Source organism: Marmota flaviventris, chromosome 16, assembly GCF_047511675.1.
Source record: "Marmota flaviventris isolate mMarFla1 chromosome 16, mMarFla1.hap1, whole genome shotgun sequence".
NCBI classification, from domain to species: domain Eukaryota; kingdom Metazoa; phylum Chordata; class Mammalia; order Rodentia; family Sciuridae; genus Marmota; species Marmota flaviventris.
Genome location: NC_092513.1, coordinates 56,513,584 through 56,532,904, shown reverse-complemented (window position 1 = coordinate 56,532,904; position 19,321 = coordinate 56,513,584). Strand labels below are relative to the sequence as shown.

Sequence of the window (19,321 nt, the reverse complement as noted above, 5' to 3'; positions counted from 1 at the left end):
ACCCAAGTTTAAACATGAAATTCATTTACTTTTCATATGCACCTTACGTGCCCAGGCTGAAGGCAATTTTGTGCACCACTTTTAGTGTGCCTGTCTTTTGACAGTGACTTAGTATATGAGGTCAGGTGTGGAATTTTCCACTTGTGGCATCATGCTGTTGCTCAAAAATGTTTGGATTTTGGAGCATTTCAGATTTTCAGATTAGGGATGTTCGACCTATGTCATATGGACAGATGTAGATTTTCAGAGCCAAACATTCATAAACAGTGCCTTGAATATTTTTGTCAGGGAACATATTAAATACTATGAAAATTAAATAATATGAAATATATATTACTGCTTGCCTTATACATATAAATTAAACATTTTTTGGACCTGTTAAATACCATCACTTTGAATAGCTGAGGGAATTCATAACTCTAAATGTTAATGCTGTAACCAGATAGAACTGAAATTCTATCATGAAACTACAAATGACTCAAGATTTTACAACAGAGAATGCTTCATTAAATTATGAAACATATTAATATATATGCTATTTAGATTGCTTTAACTGAGCTTTAAAATATTACATATATGTATGATTGCAATGAGGGTAGATGGCTAAATTGATTGATGTCTCTATTGCATGTTTTAATAAAAATTTGCTGACATATATTATCACCTTGTTCAAAAATTACATGGCAAACTCATGAGATCATTCAAAGTAGTTTGCTAATTATTATCTGAATAGCTTCAGTATTATTATCTGTTATTACTGAATGGCTTGAATATTCTTTTCTGATAGTTCTTTCCACTAAAACTGTTTTGGTTTACTCTACCAAAAAATGCTAAAATTTTATTAATCACAGAATAATACTTATAATATACATATGTCTTGTCATGCATACATTATATATGTTCATTTGTTTAGCTTCACGATTGGGTACATTGAGTGTTTAACATTTTTTCCTTTGGACATTGAAGGAGCTGACTATAACTATAACCAGAAATGACCATTAATATGTCATGTGTGTGTGTATGTGTTAGCCTGTGATTGCCATGAGAAAGGTTCCCTTTCCGATGTGTGCCATCTTGAGACTGGACTCTGTGACTGCAAACCCCACGTGATCGGACAGCAGTGTGACCAGTGCCTGGTAAGATGTTAATGCTCAGTGCATGCAATTCAAGTATTGGTCAGTGATATGTAATTGACACCTTGACCTGGGTTCAAAGGAAAATTGAATTCATGGTAGTTGGAAAAGAGCTCAAGCCCTAGGCATGGCTGGCCCGTGCTGCACCTCACTATCTAGAGGGCACGTACCCACTGTGCAGAGGAGTGGAATCAAGTCATGAATACTTTATGATCCTATGGAGCAGCCTGTGTGTGATTTGGAAAACCTTCTAGCGTGTATATTGGCTTACTAAACCATGTGTTGGCTTGTGTGATTCTTCCCCTTTTGTGACGTAGCCAGGCTATTATGGGCTGGACACAGGACTTGGCTGCTTACCCTGTAACTGCAGCACGGCAGGCTCCGTGTCAGACGAATGCACAGAGGGAGGACAGTGTTACTGCATTCCAGGTGTGACTGGGAAAAGGTGCGACAGGTGTTCACATGGCTTCTATGCCTACCAGGATGGTGGCTGCACACGTAAGTTCTTGAGTTTCTTGTTTGAGACTTTACAGTGACTCCTTGGCACCTTCCTTTACTTTGGACTAATTTTTGTGGCATTTCTTTATTTTTTCTCTTCTTTACACATACAGGTTTTCATGCTTCTTTTTTTCTGTTTCTGATCTCTCTCTAGAAATAAGCTTAAAGTTCGGTTTGGAGCAACTAAGAACAGAGCAGGGAGGAAGAGCATGAGGAAAAGATTAACATTAAACAGAGACGAGTGGTGGGAGGGAAAGGGAGAGAGAAGGGAAATTGTATGGAAATGGAAGGAGACCCTCAATGTTACACAAAATTACATATAAGAGGTTGTGAGGGGAAAGGGGGGGGGGAACAAGGGAGAGAATTGAACAACAACAGATGAGGTAGAGAGGGAAGATGGGAGGGGAGGGGAGGGGGGATAGTAAGGGATAGGAAAGGTAGCAGAATACAACAGTCACTAATATGGCATTATGTAAAAATGTGAATGTGTAGCCGATGTGATTCTGCAGTTGGTATTTGGGGTAAAAATGGGAGTTCATAACCCACTTGAATCAAATGTATGAAAGATGATATGTCATGAGCTTTGTAATGTTTTGAAAAATCCAATAATAAAAAAAAAAAAAAGTTCGGTTTGGGCTCTGCTGCCTACTAATTGTGTGAGCTTGGATGAATTATTTAATTTCCCTTAGCCTTAGTTTCCTCATCTGTAAACTGGAGAGGCTAATTGTCATCTAAACCAAATCGTTTTTATAATAATTGTGTACGAAGTCCTTGACATGGAATTTGGCACATAATAAATGTTCAATTACATTAGGTCTATTTGTTCTTCTACCCACTGAGGTCTTTTTCAGTCTTTTCTCCATTTTTCCTACTCTGTCCCCCTGACCTTTCATCCAGAAGCATCTCCTGACTTAGAGGAACCTGCATGAGACATGGAGAGGTCTCTGAAATCTTGAGGTCTTTTAGAAACTAGAAGAATTATTCAGATTATTAATAAAAGGGACATAACTTGTAAAATCAACTCCCACCCCTTTAATTCCATCGATCATCCAGACCCGTGATGATGTTTGTCTTTATTTCAGCCTGTGACTGTGCTCACACTCAGAATAATTGTGACCCTGAATCTGGAAAGTGCATCTGCCCTCCTCATACTTGGGGTCTGGAATGTGAAAAATGCGAGGAAGGGTACTGGGGTTTGGACCCGGAGCATGGGTGCCAGGTGGGTGCAGACATATTTGCATTTTCTTACCTGAGAGTCCCTAGGCTATGGCAAGTTTTGTTCCATCTCTTTTATTTATTTGGTTGATATAATAACTCAGTGCAGCTGTGCTCATGTTGTCCCAGCTACTTGAGAGGCTGAGACGGGAAGATCTCTTGAGTTCAGGAGTTCAAGACCAGTCTGGGTAACATAATGAAACCTGTCTTAAATAAATAAGAAAGATTTAGCACAGATTATTGGAATAAACCTGGAGAACGCAACACTCTTCAAATCCCTTATGTGGAGTTTTCTGCAAGAGCCCAATTGTAAAATTGATGGCTAGAAAAAAAATTCCAAAATGTTTTTAGTGCCCTTTAAATATATTCTTCAATGTATACAATTTTCCAAGAGAAAGTCATAAATCAGTTTATTAGGGGATTATGTCCAATCTTTGAGGGCTCTAGTTTTCCATGAGTAACTTCCCTTGGTTATATTTGGAGATAATTTGGTTTTGACAGTGGGAAAATATCTTGACCTCTAAAATAACTTCGCTAGATTGTTTGGAACCTATCGGATTTAATTTCAGTTCAGTTTTGGCCTAGTGTGCAAGTGTCATTAAGATGCACAAAGGAATCCAGGCACGGTGGCACATGCCTGTAATCCCAGCTACTCCAGAGGCTGAGGCAGGAGGATTGCAAGTTCAAAGCCTCAGCAGTTTATCCAGGCCCTACTTAACTTTTAGCAAGACCCTGTCTCAAAAAAAAAAAAAAAAAAAATGCACAAATAATCCTACAATACAGTCCCTTTTGCCTTTTAGCAGATGGCAAAGTGGCTCCATAGAGCACTAGTGAGAGAGATCAATTCATTTATATAATTTTCATACATTAGATATTTTTTAAAAATCCAAATATGTGTATTGAATAGCATATGTGTATCTTATGTATTTTTAAATGTATATTTTATAACATAAAATCTGCCTCTTTAGTTAATTTTAGTCTCTCTCTCTCTCTCTCTCTCTCTCTCTCTCTCTCTCTCTCTCAGGCCTGCAATTGCAGTAATGAGGGGTCAGCCAATCCCCAGTGTGACGTGCTTTCTGGTCACTGCCAATGCAAGCAGGAATTTGGTGGGCAGAGCTGCGATCAGTGTTCCTTGGGTTACAGAGACTTTCCTGACTGTGTTCCCTGTGACTGCGACCTGAGGGGGACACTGGTGGACACCTGTGACCTGGAACGGGGTCTCTGTAGCTGTGCAGAGGAAACCGGCACCTGCTCTTGCAAGGTATTTGCCATCCACCCTCCACTTCCTTCCTCCCCCCTTGTCAGTATGACTCTTGGGTTTTAGACGGTATGAATAAGCAGCTAGATTTTAACACTTCCTCTAATGGTTTTACTGTCTTTCTATATCTGAGTTTTAAGTCTACATATATTTTTCTAAAATGATGGAAAATTCTCAAAATGGAACTTCTGCCATTTATTACAAGCATCAAGTGATGGGACCACTTTGAAAAACAATTAGTTTCCTCACACATGTTGCAGTGGGCTGAGTGGCCAGTCTATCTTGAATATACAGGCAAAATAGCTAACAGGTTTTGAGAAGATTTGTGATACTATAGCTGTGAAGTAGTATTCATGCTCTTGTGTGTGCTGGTCAGACTAAAGGAAATTTTTGTGTGTTGTAAAGTCTTAAGACTTCAATGCCATTTTTGATCTTGTGTGTGTCCCTTGGTTTTCCCAAAGTGCTTTGTTACTAGGAAGCCATTGTTACCTTCTCCGGTCCTTATACAAGGTGAAATGAAAGAGGGTAAAGGATCAGCTCCCACACAGAGCTGTGGAAGTTGGGCAAGGGTCCAGGAGACACTCAAAACTTACTGTCATAAGTTTTGCCCTTATGACATCAGAATTCTGGGATGCTAATTCTGAATATGACGAAGGGGAATGTCATATACCACATCGTGGGAATCAGGGGAGCATCAGTATTTGCCTTGCCACATCTTAAGACAAGTGTTCTCATTATAGATGATCAGAACAGCGGGGTATGCCTTAGCAATCACCTAGTCAGGCTCCTAGAATCACCTGGGGTCTCAGGGTGGGCTCTAAAGCATCCCAGGAGATGCTCATCAGAGACTCTGTGTTCTCAAAATCTTCCAAGATAATTCTGAACATCAGCTGTGTTTGGGAATCACTGAGTCTTTGTGAGAATTGGGCCTACAGAGGTCAATTAAGTACCTCGCCTGAGAAAGCAGCAAGTTCAGTGATGCTTGTGTATCTAAGATTATTTTTGTATTTTATTTGTTTGTGCAGAAATCATATTTCCTCTTTTCAGACATGAATAAGTCCACTGTCTGTTCCCTTTAGGAAAATGTGTTTGGCCTCCAATGCAGCAAGTGTCGAATTGGCACCTTTGCCCTGCGTGCAGACAACGCTCTGGGATGCAGCCCCTGCTTCTGCTTTGGGCTGTCGCACCTTTGCTCGGAGTTGGAGGGATATGTGAGGACCCCAGTAAGTCACACAGAGAGATGTGGGAGTTGGGCAGGGGTCAAGGAGACACTCAAAACTTACTGTCGTTAAGTTTTGCCCTTATGACATCAGAATTCTGGGGTGCTAATTGGGTTAGTATAGGAGTCAGAGCTCCCCTTCTGCTGTCCAGGGAAACAGATGGAGCTTTCAGAGTTGCACCTTAGCTGATGTCAGACTCCATGTGGAGAGAAGATAGTAATCCCAACAGTCTCCTTCGTGTGATTGAACATTGCCGAGGGTAGCAATAGCTTGACCCCCATATACAGTAACTTAAAGGCCCTTGCAGTTTCATTTTTAATCCAGATGTTTTGTTTAAAGGAAAAGCCCGCACTGTTCCTGTTTTAATCGTGAAGCTGTTCTGTCGGAGAGGCAGTGGTGGAATCTGACAAATCACACCTGAGCACTTGATTCACCATCTGAAGTATGTTTTCTTCTTTCCATGACTAGGTGACGCTGGACTCCAAACAGCCTCTTCTGCGTGTGGTTTCTCAGAGCAACCTGAAGGGCACCAGTGAGGGGGTGTACTACCAGGCCCCCGACATCTTGCTGGATGCCACCACTGTCCGTCAGCATGTCCACGGGGAGCCATTTTACTGGCGGCTACCAGAACAGTTCCAGGGAGACCAGGTAAGGCGCCCACCCAACCTAGAATTGGTGCCCCTCTCCCTGAGGTGGGGGTTATGGATACAATTCAAAATCACATTCGGCATTTGTTTTTTGGGGGATTGGCTAACTTCACTTAGCATTATCTTCTCCAACGCCATCCATTTGCCTGCAAATGCCATGATTTTATTCTCTTTTTATTTCTGAGTAATATTCCATTGTGTAGAATGTTTTCTCTGATATAAGGAGGCTGATTCATAGTGGGTAGGGAGGAGGACCATGGGAGGAATAGATGAACTCCAGATAGGGCAGAGGGGTGGGAGGGAAAAGGAGGGGACAGGGGTTAGCAGGGATGGTGGAATGTGATGGACATCATCATCCAAAGTACGTGTATGAAGACACGAGTTGGTGTCAACATACTTTATATACAACCAGAGATATGAAAAATTGTGCTGTATATGTGTAATAAGAACTGTAATGCATTCCACTGTCATTTATTTAAAAGGAAAAAAAAAGGATTCAGAATCACAGTAGTCTGCACAGGTCTGTCATTAAAAGATGGGATTACTGGGCTGGAACTGTGGCTCAGTGGTAGAGCACTTGCCTAGCACATGTAAGGCATTGGGTTTGATTCTCAGCACTGCATATAAATAAATAAAATAAAGGTCCATCAACAACTAAAAAAGTATTAAAAAATAAAAGATGTGATTATTAAATCCCTTTTTCTAAGAGGAGATAAGAGGTGTTAATCGTTTGCAAAAGTCCCCACAAATAGGGACTTTTCAAGTCTATTAATGTTTAAATCATTTTATTTTACTGTTTCCTTAAGCAATCCTTCAACAGACATATATTGTATTTACAAAAATCAGCTCAATACCAGTCTGGGTACCTTTCATGCTCCAAGAAGCCCTTCTCGAGACATCATCATTCATTTTGGGGGGAAAATCCATATAAAATAGTTATGAAAGACATTGTTTGCATTTTTTTGCTTATCTAAACATTACAGTCTATGTGTGAATTCATCCTGACCTTTAATATTTGCAAATATATATTCACTGCTTCTGTAGAGATCATTTTTAATCCAAGGGAGCTTGAAAATAATTAGAATTGTTATTGCACTGATTTATTTTGGAGCCCACTTTATTGGAATCATCAAGTAGAACTAAACAATCTATAATTGAGTAGAATTAGAATTAAGCAAATTCCAGACAAGACATTTCATATGTGAAATATATTTTTAAGATGCGAGATTTCTTTCATATGGTGGCAGATTTACAACAAAATGTTTTAAACTAAGGCTGCATCAGAAAGATAAACAATAATTTGTTATTCAATAGCTCCTGGCGTATGGTGGCAAACTAAAGTACACCATGGCCTTCTATTCCTCTGATGGCATCGGCACCTCCAATTATGAGCCTCAAATTCTCATCAAAGGAGGTCGAACCAGAAAGCAAGTCATTTACATGGATGCACCAGCACCAGAGAATGGCGTGAGACAGGACCAGGAAGTGGAAATGAAAGAGGTGACTATGATCTTTTAATATATGTTCCTTCAAGGTGTGATCTTTGCTATCTGTGTAATGAAAATTTGAAGTTACTAACAAGAAAATGAGAAATAAGACCTTGGTATTAAACTTCCCATGGGTTTAGCCAGACTTCTAAAACCTATTCCAATATCATACCCTCAGGAAAGATGCAGTAGTCTTTGTTTGTCCCACATTTTCCTTTACCCATGGTTAACTGAGCTATAGAAATACTAGGTGGAAAATTCCAGAAATAAACAGTTCATAAGTATAAATTGCACAGTTTTAGGGGTAGCATGACATAATCTCACACCATCCTGGTCTGTCCTGCCCAGGATGTGACTCATCCTGTAGGCCAGTGTGTCCACACTGTGTATGCTACCTGCCCATTAGTCACTTAGAAACCACCTAGGTTGTCAGACCAACTGTCACAGTATCACTGATTGTGTTCAGTTGACTCTTATTGTACTTAATAACAACCTCCATGCACAAAAGTAGTGATTCTGGCAATTTTATTACAATATATTGTTATAACTGTATTATTTTATTATTGTTGATGTCAATCTCTGTGCATAATTTATAAATTGAACATTGTCCTAGGTATGTGTGTACAGGAAAAAACATAGTATGTATGGGATTCAGTACTACATGAGGTATCCGATATTCACTGGGTGATTCTTGCAACAAGCCCCTAGAGATAAAGGGGTATTTACTGTATTTCTATTAATTTAGTGAGAATTGCACCTTAAATCCTTTATCTTGGTGCACTGACTTCAATCTGCATAGTCATGATGGTACAGAAATCTTTGGACTTTACTAGAATTCAGGTAGTGTCTCTTTATTCCTCCAGCACATGTTTATTGAACTTTCACCGTGTGCCCAGCACTATCTTTGGTGATGTCTGTCTATTGAAAATACTGCCACTACGCCTGCCCTGGTGGAGGTTACAGATCTTTGTCAATTAAACTTAATGACATGCCCAGAACAGAGCTCATTTATAAAGAAATTTATCATCAAATTTATATTTTCTCTATAAGGTCATTTGCCTGTGAGAATTTATACTCTTAATTTAATTGAATCTGTTCTTGTCCGCAGAACTTTTGGAAATATTTTAACTCTGTTTCTGAAAAACCAGTCACACATTCGGATTTTATGTCCATTCTTAGCAATATTGAGTATATCCTCATCAAGGCATCATATGGTCAAGGACTACAGCAAAGCAGGTACACAGAAGCTTCTAGAACTTCAAATGTTTTTTGATTTGATGTTGAACTGAAAGCATTGGACTCACCTTACTCCCACTACATATATTATTAATATATGTATCTCTGTTCCTTATTCAAACTTTGCTAAATATTGATATCCTTATGGAATAGGATGTGTGAATTACAAATTATCTACTGGCCATGGTGTGTATATATAAAATATAAGTGGTGGAATCTTAGATGAAGATGAAATGAAAAAAAAAAGTACTATTTTTTGCAGTACCCATTTCTTCTGACAATGTATAAAGAATATCGTCACCTACTCATTTGATATGTTAGCCTGTAAGAAACCCATTAAGTCTTGCCAAACCAGTACTTAAGTTGTCTTTCAAGTACACTTTCTGTAACATTATATTCAAGTTCTACAATGTTGGATGAGGGTCTTTGCTGTGTAAGGAAACTGCTGTTGCACTTTACGGCATTTTCGGCATTTTATTTATAATCATGAGAAGGAACTACTTCAAACTGGGAGGAAATCCTTGGTTTAATATATATGCAAATGTTAAGTCACATTCAATGCTTCTAGAAAGTTTTTCAAGTGTTAACATCTCCTCTCTCTCTCTTCTTCACACCGGTTGCACAGAATCTCAAACATTTCATTGGAGGTTGGCACAAAGGCTACAGTGCTGCACCCTGAGGGAGAGGTGGCTTCCCTGTTAGAGAATTGTCTCTGTCCCCCGGGCACCGCTGGATTCTCATGTCAGGTAGGGAGACCAATTGAAATCTGTTCCCTGGTTTTGAATTGAATTGTGCTTGTTTACAGCAACTGAAAATGTGAAAAAGAAACTCATGTATATTCATGATGATCATTTTTTTCTTGAATTAAAATTTTTTTCTAAATTTTGTTCCAACCTATATTACATCAGATTTACCATCTTAACCATTCATAAGTATAGACAGAGATCAGTAGTGTTAAGTACATGCACAGTAGTCCATGTACAGTAGTGTTAAGTACATTGGTTTAACCAATGTCCAGAACACTTTTCATATTGCACATCTGGAACCCTGCACCCATTCAACAACCGCCCATCCCCCTCTCCCCACCCCTACGGCCACCATTCTACTTTTGGTCTCCATGAACTTGAGCACTAAAGGTTCTCCATATAAGTGGAATTGCACAGTGTTTAAATTTTTATGGCTGGCTCATTTTACTTGCAGAATGTCCTCCAGGTTCATCCATACTCTAGCCTGTGTCAGAATTTCTTTCCTTTTTAAGGCTGAATGCTACTCCACTGTATGGCTATACTTATTTTATCTACTAAGTCTTCTATGGGCATTTGGGTTTTTCTCTTCTTTTGGCTATCATAAATACTGCTGTGAAAAGGGGCGTACAGATATCTCTTTAAGTTCCTGCATTCAGTTCTTTTGCATACATACCCAGAAGTGGAATGGCCAGATCATATGGGATTTCAGTTTTGAAGGAACCTCCATACCGTTTTGTACAGCAGCTGCACCATGTTACATTCCCTCCAGTGAAGCACAAGGGTTGCAATTTCTTCACATCCTCACCAACACTTGTTCTTTTCTGTTATTTTAATAAGAGGCACCCTAATGGGTGTGAGATGGTATCTCGTGGTTTTGATTTGCATTTCCCTCATGGCAGGGATGTTAAATGTTTTATATGCTTGTGGGCCACTTGTACGTCTTCACTGGAGAAATTTGTTTAAGTCCTTTGCCCAATTTTTAATCAGATTGTTTTTTCTTTCCCCTGTCCTTTTGTATTCCTTCAGGACTGTGCCCCTGGGTACTACAGAGGGAAGCTTCCAGAAGGCAGTGGCAGGGGACCCCGCCCTCTGCTTGCTCCTTGTGTGCCCTGCAACTGCAATAACCACAGTGAGACTTGTGACCCCGAAACTGGGAAGTGCCTGGTATGCTTGTTTTGTGGGTGTTTGCCTAAAGTTTAGAACTAGCATAGGCCCTGGAGTTTAAATTCCTGCTCTGTAGTCATACCAGTTCCTTGGTTCAGTGAGAGGTTAAATTTACCTAAACACAACATGTATTTCCTTCAGAAAGGCTTAACTTGGTGATCTGACAGTGCCAGTAGAAATTCTTTTATAAATCTTTCTCCCTCAATGAATTTGTTCGTGGGCATCAGTTGGGAGTTAGTTAAATGTGTCAGGCTTTGGTTTTTTTTTTTTTTTTTTTTTGTGTGTGTGTGTGTGTGTGTGTGTGTGTGTGTGTTGCTAAGGATTGAACCCAGGGCTTTGTGCATGCAAGGCAAGCACTCTACCAAATGTGTCAGTTTTTACATGCAGTTCTAGTAACCATCGTCAAAGTGGATGAGAACTTTATGTCATAGATTTTAAAATAAGTTAGCGCCTGCATTGAAAGTGTTTCTCTGGGTAAAGTAACGCCCTCTGCTTGCATCTTTAAAAAATGCACATTCTATTGGGGGATGTCTTAGTACACTTTTGCTTCTTGGTCACCTTCCCCTAGACCAAGATTGATCTTGGAGACATGAAGAGAACTCTGACCATTGCAAATGACAAAGTGATCCACACACAAGTTTTGTGGCCCTGAGGGCAAATTTTCTGTCTGATTTTGCATAGGCCAACCAGGACTTGCTGATAACATAAAATAATCTGGTATTTGTTCCCTACTCCTGAAATCTCATCTTTCACAGTAATTCCTATGGGAAACATCAGTGACTTGTATGAACTGTGCTAAAACTGACTTTCCCTGGTTAGAATATCCTTAAATAAAAGAAGTGAGCTGCCCACCAAGAAAGACCCACCCAAAACCCTAGAGATCTGGGGTATGGCCTGACCACAAGAAGACATAAGGAACCAAACAGGAATTAGAGCTGTGCATCCCTCCTAGCCTTCAGCCACACTCGCCTGTCTTCCTCCTCTGATCAGAAGTGTCTTTTGTATGTAGAATTTAAAGGAGGTTTCCAGGGGCTAGGGATGTGGCTCAAGCGGTAGCGCGCTTGCCTAGCATGCATGCGGCCCGAGTTCGATCCTCAGCACCACATACAAACAAAGATGTTGTGTCCACTGAAAACTAAAAAATAAATATTAAAAAATCTCTCTCTCTCTCTCTCTCTCTCTCTCTCTCTCTCTCTCTCTCTCTCTTTAAAAAAAAATAAATAAATAAAGGCTGAGGAGGCAGCTCAGTGCTAGAGCTCTTGCTTAGCATGCATGAGGCCCTGGGTTTAACCCCAGTACTGCAAGCAAGCAAATAAGTAAATAAAGGCAATTTCCACTGGCCAAAGAAGTTCTGCATGGTTTTCCTCAATGAAAAAGACACCTGTTAACCTTTGCTGACTCCATTATATAAGAAAGGATAAAAGAGTTATTTCCATTACACAAGGACTTAATGAAGATGCAGATAACTCCAACACTGTTAAAAATTTTTGTTCGCTCTAATCAGCTCATGCTCTCGGGCAAAAGCAAAAACCTAATAGAGAAAATGGAAAGATCTCATTTAAGGATTTACGGAGAATTGATTTCAGACAAATAGAGTGAGGTGTAATTAGCTGGGAAGTTTCCTTGGCCAATTATGAGGAGAGAGGTCACATACAGAAAGAAGTTGATCAGTTCTTTGATGCTTTATCTTTCCATGATACAGCTAACAAGATTAGGTATTCCTAGGACACTCAATTATTACTCTGCTGCTGCTGGCCCAAGTCTACCAGAACACAGTTATACGATCACCTGCTGATCTGCTGATTTGTAAAATAGAAATAAATAACGCAGCCACTTTACCCAGTATGAAAAGATCACCTTAGACCATGGCAAAAATCTCCCCGGGGTAAACAGTGGCTGATAGCTGTCCAGATCTGTGGTTTCTGCAGAGGCCACCTGCAAATCACAAGACATCTTACTTGGATCTATAAGTTGAATGGTACAGTCCACAACAATGGCTATTCCTACTGTCAGAGAATTGGATGCAGGCTCTAAATTTAGAATATGAACATACTCTTTGGAGCCATTGAGATAAACCAGTAGTTCTGACTTAATTTTGAAAAGTGGCATTATCTTATCAAAGAACTTGCAAAACGACTTCATCAATCCCTCTCTCATGTGCCAAAGATCGCAAATCTTCAGCCCTCCAGGTTATATCCCCTCTGTTTGTGTACCTGTGGTCATATGGTGTGGCTGTGGATCCATTCACCATCCTGAGACACGTGTGTCATCATCTTCAATATCGTGCCCAGAGCCTTTCCCCTTTCACCAGGGCCCAAGGGAGAGGGGAGCATCCCTTTCTAACTTGAGGAGCCATGTCTCCACAGCACAGCCTCTGAGTTTTGCCTGCCTGGTTGTGTTGATGACATACTAAGACAGTATATTCTTCCAACTGATAGAGCTCTGGTTAATTCATTCTTTTTCTTTGAGCTGGGGACCTTTCTTTTCCTCCTTACTCTTTACCTTGTCAGATTTCTTTTGTGGTTTTATGCAGTAATCCACTTCTCTTTAGTACAATCTCCTGAGCACTCGTTCTGAACCATCTGTGTGGTCATCAAGAACTCCACGGATCTGATTTTATCATCCAGTATGTAAAATTTTCCCTACTACTTCATGTCAGTAGGCCTTTGGTTATCAAAACAAGTGGATGATAGAAGTGGGGCCTGGAAAGGGGAGACCAAGGACCAGGAAGATACCTGAGGAGCCCCTCTCCACCATCCACTTTGGGAAGACACATCTAAATCTTTTTACATCACTCAAAAATGGCAGGTGCATCTCTGCATCTCCCACAGCATCTCACATTTCCCACTTCAGTTCTCTTTAATAGATCCTTATTTCTCTCCTATTCTTTGGGGCGGCTTGTCTTTGATTCTCTAGGGTCTTGAAGATCAGGCAGCCTTTGTTAGGGAAAGTTTTTACGTTGGAGTTGATGTTGACCATGAAAAATCTGAGAAACTACTTCTGCCTTCTCTTCCCACCTAATATTTATTCCATGTCAGCTTTATACTATTTTGGCAAAAGAAGTATTTAGCAATTTACTTTTTAAGGAGAAGGTCGCAAATTTTATTTCTGAAGAGAGATTCCTCTGAGGAGCCAAGAAAAAATTGATTTTCACCAGGTGAAATATTAAGGCTTTAAAATGAAAAATGGTGATTTTTTTAAAAAGGGCTTTAAAAATAGTTTTTCAAACACTTAAAAATTTTCTTTCTTCATCCTCTCTTGGAATCAGTCCTCCAGTTGGCTCAAGGACTCCCTCTTTTTTATTCTTTCCATCTCACCTGCATCAGTCATGAGACCCTTTCTACAGGAGCTCAATAAACACTGTCAAATTGAGCAAAAGCAGATTCTAAACTGGAATAGAGTATCAAGAATCACTTGCTCTTTTAGCTTAAAAAAAAAAACATGCATTTTTTACAAAAAAAAAAAATAGGACCATAGTCAACTGGTGACACAAAATCTAACTGGAATTTCCTTTCCTTATTATAAGAATCTGTTGGTGGTGCTCTGAGACCATAAGTTCTTCTTCAGGGTCTGTTTCCTAAACCGTCTATGTGTTCACTTCTGCTCTTTTAACTCCCTGCCTGCGATCATTGAACCCCAGCTGGTGCTTGCAATCACTTTTATTTTAGGTCACTGTATATTTTAGATCCTCATTTCAAGATTCTGAAAGCTGGCTGCTTTTAGGGGTCCTGTGTCTCTTTTTACTTTGGAAAAAATGTCCTAGTAATTTCTAGGCTTTATTGGATGAATATAGTCTTATGACGAATGAAAGCCACAGAGCTGGAAAAATTTCCAGGATTAAAACAGAGGAAGAAAAATGCTCTCTCATCCTTAGAAATTCAAGAACCACCACAACCAAAGCCTAACTGATATGAAACAGATAACACTTGGCTGTCACCCAATCAGGATGGTTTTTAACCATCTTCCATTGTTTCCTTCTCCTTCTGAAACATGGGACTCCAGAACTGCCATGATAACACCGTTGGTGACCACTGTGACGTGTGCGCTCCTGGCTACTATGGAAAGGTGACTGGCTCCGCTGGGGACTGTTCTCCGTGCACCTGTCCTCACCCCTACCCTTCCAGGTGAGCTCTGCTGTGCTCGCAGTACACCTGCTCAGCCACAGTCAGGTTTGCTTCCATTCTTGGCCTCACTTCTCGATCTCTGAGTGGTCTACAAACATGTCTCCATGTTTGTAGATATCTCCGTGTTTGGAGATAAACATTTTTTTTGAAGTGTTCATTCTCATAAGTATTTGCAGAGAATCTTTTCAAAAGCAAAGCATCTGTGTTGATCTTGGGTGTTAGACTGGAACAACTTGAAGAAAGGACTTTGAAGTTTGGGGATTTTTTTTTTTAAAGACTAATTTTGGCCCCCAGCTGTATATCTATTCTGCATCGAGATGAGTTGTTATTAATTTTATAAATAATGGCCCATTCCAGAAGAATCCAATTCCTATTTAATTTAAGCTTGGAAAAGGATAATTTATATATGCTGGTGCCTATCAAAGTGCTGAAATATTATCTAGTGATAAAATGGGGACTAGAGTCTGCCTTGTACTCATGATGAATTACTTGACTGCAGAAAAGAGATTTGAAGTGGGAATGGGTGTGCCGATGGCTCTTCTTTGTGTTTAAATGAAAATTATAATTCATTAATAATATTTTATTATCACTTATGACTATTTGGCAAGGCATTGAATACAGAAAGATCAAATGCCAGCTTTTGGTATACTAAAATGAAGTTTTCCTTTTAATGTTTGTTTGAATCTTCTTTTATTATCTCCAAGTAATTGATGTTTGCTGTGAGTTCCAATGATGGGTACTACATACACTTCCCTTGTAAGTTACCAAGCATCCTAAAATTTGTCATTGCTATAACTTGGGGTTTTTTTTAATTAAATCTGTACATAAATTTTGGTTCATCAACTCCATTTTTGCAGTCTGTGCTATAGAAATACTTGAATAGATGTAGAAAGATGGTTGTATTTTAGCATTGCTCATGAGAAATTGGGGGCAAACTGAAATACCTACAAGATTGATTATATACACTGTGATATATTCCTAGAGTGGAATATCATACAAACACAGAGAAAAAAATGAAGTTTATTTGTCAGTAAAGAATTGGCACAGAGGGGGATGGGGCTGTAGCTAATTGGTGGGTTTGATTCTCAGTACCACATAAAAATAAATAAATAAAGATGTTGTGTTCATCTACAACGGAGGAGGAGGAGGAGGAGGAAGAGGAGGAGGAGGAGGAGGAGGAGGAGAAGGAGGAAATGGAGGAGATGGAGGAGGAGGAGGAGGAGATGGAGGAGGAGGAGGAGGAGATGGAGGAGGAGGAGGAGATGGAGGAGGAGGAGGAAGAGGAGGAGAAAAAGAAGAAAAATTGGCACAATGGCTAATGGAAATACGTAATTGACTATTTAGTGTAATGTGATTTTGGAAAAAGAAAATACACAACTATGTGTATATCCATAGGTACATTGGCTCTCTGTACCCATAGAAATATTTGGAAGGATATTTCACCTTTCAGATCAGAGAGGCCTTGGGCTGATCACTCATGCTGGACCCTTCATTGTATTAGCCAGCAAGGAACCAAACCTGATTTGAGTGGGTTTGGTTTTGCTTTCTTTCAATAGTTTGCAGGTACCTAGCTTAACCTCTAGAGGTGCCTGGGTAATTTACAATATGGAGGCAGAGAGGTTTACAAAGAAAAAAAAAATGAGCCCAAAGCTGAAGACCCTGAAGGAGATCGGCATCTGAGCAGCTTATGAAACTTGGAGGGGCTCTGTCATTTGGCTTCTACTCATCTACCATCTGCCCTGCTCCCTGCCTGCAGGTCCAGTCATTTTCAAATGCCATCCCATCTAAGGGCTTCTCTTCCCTCTGGCTTCTTCTCTGCCATTCACTGCAGCCAATGAAGTTCTCTTCTGTGTCTGTTCAGCCTTCTTCTCCCTGCTGTCTTTCATGCTTCACAGTCATTTCAACTCTTAATCACTTTATCACATGGTGAGCAGGTAACTCTCTATGTAAATCTCAGAACAGGATCCGTTTTTATCTGGGATGCTTTCCCGGGTGACTAATTAGTTATAATTCCTAAGATTGGTCTTCTGCCCAGCCCTCACAGGACTGTCACTGAAAAGGGCTGCTTGAATGTCTTTTGGATGCAAGATCTGAGCACACTTATATTAATTACATTTTTATTTTTCTTGGTTTTCCCCAACAGAGTTAAGCTCTAAAATGCTTGTCTAATCATCTAATGTGCTCACTTAACTTTTCAAACACTATGACATGTCCCAATAGTCATGAATAAGTTCCTTATGAAACATTTGAAGCTACATATCTGAAAAATTCAAGGAAAAATTAAAAACAAACCTATTCTCTTCCAGCTTTAGTCCCACTTGTGTCTTGGAAGGTGATGGAGATTTCCGTTGCGATGCCTGTACTCTGGGCTATGAAGGACAATATTGTGAAAGGTACGCCCTTGAATTATCACATGGAGATCACTAGGGACACCTAACATACATATAATGCACTGGACATATTTGCTATCATGATTTGGGAGTCATTCTCAATTTGCAAGTGCGAAATTGATATGAGACCTCATGACTGTTCCAGGTCAGGGTCTCCTGAGATGAATATGTGCTTTGCATTTCATTTGGCACGAATGATTACTGTCCTTGGGCAGGGGCTGCTTTTTGTATTTACTGACGAGTGTTGACTGCACTGTCTGTGCCTGATATCTTCCTTTCTATAGGTGCTCCTCAGGCTACCATGGGGATCCTCAGATACCAGGTGGCAGTTGCCAGAAGTGTGACTGCAGTCCACAGGGGTCTGTTCACAGTGACTGTGACCGCATCTCTGGGCAGTGTACCTGCAGGCCAGGGGCCACGGGGATCCGATGCCAGGAATGCCAACCAAGACATATTCTGGTGGAAAGCAATTGTGTTTGTAGGTATTTCTTGTCTAAATGTTTAAAGCTACATTTTCCTCTCCAATGTTAGCTTTTGTAGGAAAGAAATGGTTATAGTGACCTATAGTGTCAACAGGAGACTGAAAGTCTCATTTTATTTTATATTCTATATTATTATTTTAATTGAGCATAGATGGCTGTTGCATCTAATGAAGTGAATTTATAAGCCAAGGCAGGAGTTCTAGGATACCATCATTGATACCCAAGGCAGCACAGGAATTTTAGCTCAATGGTTCAGCTGTGTTAATAGTTTGTTCTTGTAGTGGAACCAAGGATCAGTCATCCCAGGACAGGCAACACCACCATGGGGCTGTCATTGGTGTTACCCAAATCTCACTGTAGCATTACCTATTTCCTCCATTGTCCTTCATTTGCATTTGCCAAGGGAGAGTCTGCAAACTCTCTGAGTAAGTCATAGACGAGGCTTTGGAAGGAGTCCTGGGATTGTTGCAGTTGGCCTGAGTTATAGACAAGCAATAGTACTTTAAAGGTTGAGGAAGTATAATGACCATACCAGAAGGCACTCCTGGATTCAGCCGTTGCTTTCAGTGTAACCCCAGAGATGTCCCTTCTCTGATCTGAGTCTCAGTGCAACCATATGAGAACAGGGGATTGGCAATTGTATGGTACTGCCCACCTACCCACAGCAGGAGTGATAATGAGATCAGATGCCATACCTGAGAACTTGGCATGTCCTTTGCTCGTATTGTTGACAAAATGGCTCACACAACCCATGGACACAGGGCAGGCCACTTTGTGTTAACTTTAAACCTCTCTCCCTTTTCCCTTCTCTCCTAGCTTGTGATGATGAGTGTGCAGGTGTGTTGCTGAATGACTTGGATGATGTTGGCAATGCCATTCTTTCTATGAACCTCACTGGCATCTTTCCTGTCCCACATGGAATTTTGTCAAACCTGGAAAATACAACTAAATATCTCCAGGTAGGTACTAAGAATACAGAGACAGACACGTGTCATGGAGAGATAGTCAGTGGGGGTAGTAGGAGTGTTCTGTCTGTCCCCCAGTGTAGGAGCCTCACTTCCATCATCCCCCACTGGGAGCTTTCCAGCATTGCCTTGAAGGTGACCAGTGACAGGGACTCGTCATCTCACACCTGTTTCCTTGGGGATGGCTCTATGGTTTGAGACTTGCTCCTTAGGACCTCTATACAGTCTGCCCCCATGGTCCTTGTTTTGCCCTTTGGAATAAAACAAAAATCCCTTGCTCCTCTTTTGACAGACTTTGGATATTTGAAAACAATCATCCTAACACAAATACAGGAAAGAAATCTGGACAATATCTTCCTTAAAGTTGGTTTAGGCTGAAGAAGGATGATATTCTATTAAGTATGTCATTCTTAATTGAAGTTCCAAGGCACAAAAATCCTCCCCTAGAAAACTGTTAAAATTTCTGGGGATCAATCACACTTTAATGTTTTGTCAACAAGGTCTGGTTAAAGGATGGGAAATTAAGAGATTGATTTAGTAAATGACACCCTCCTCTGGCACTTTAAATTTTCATGGGAAGAAAATGTGATTGATACCTTTACATTAGAATTGTGCTTGATACCTATACATTAGAATTTGAGATCTTTACTGTGTGATGCAGTAATAAAAAGGATAGTCATTTCTAAATGACTTTTGTGAAATAAAAGCTTTTCTCAGACTTACTATTTCCTTAGACACGTGTCGGTGTGTTTCTGT

The 19,321-nt window shown here is 40.1% G+C and overlaps 1 protein-coding gene across 1 annotated transcript in view; it reads left to right on the top strand.

Moving 5' to 3' along the window:
- Positions 1-19,321, top strand: part of Lama1 (laminin subunit alpha 1) — a 160,850-nt gene that overhangs the window by 87,953 nt on the left and 53,576 nt on the right. The window contains exons 23-36 of the mRNA XM_027942923.2: positions 1,030-1,136; positions 1,451-1,631; positions 2,714-2,850; positions 3,871-4,107; positions 5,184-5,327; positions 5,793-5,972; positions 7,286-7,471; positions 8,567-8,694; positions 9,320-9,440; positions 10,467-10,604; positions 14,607-14,728; positions 17,035-17,121; positions 17,403-17,596; positions 18,417-18,559. Coding sequence (XP_027798724.2) covers positions 1,030-1,136; positions 1,451-1,631; positions 2,714-2,850; positions 3,871-4,107; positions 5,184-5,327; positions 5,793-5,972; positions 7,286-7,471; positions 8,567-8,694; positions 9,320-9,440; positions 10,467-10,604; positions 14,607-14,728; positions 17,035-17,121; positions 17,403-17,596; positions 18,417-18,559 — 2,105 coding nt within the window. The remainder of the gene's footprint in view (positions 1-1,029; positions 1,137-1,450; positions 1,632-2,713; positions 2,851-3,870; positions 4,108-5,183; positions 5,328-5,792; positions 5,973-7,285; positions 7,472-8,566; positions 8,695-9,319; positions 9,441-10,466; positions 10,605-14,606; positions 14,729-17,034; positions 17,122-17,402; positions 17,597-18,416; positions 18,560-19,321) is intronic.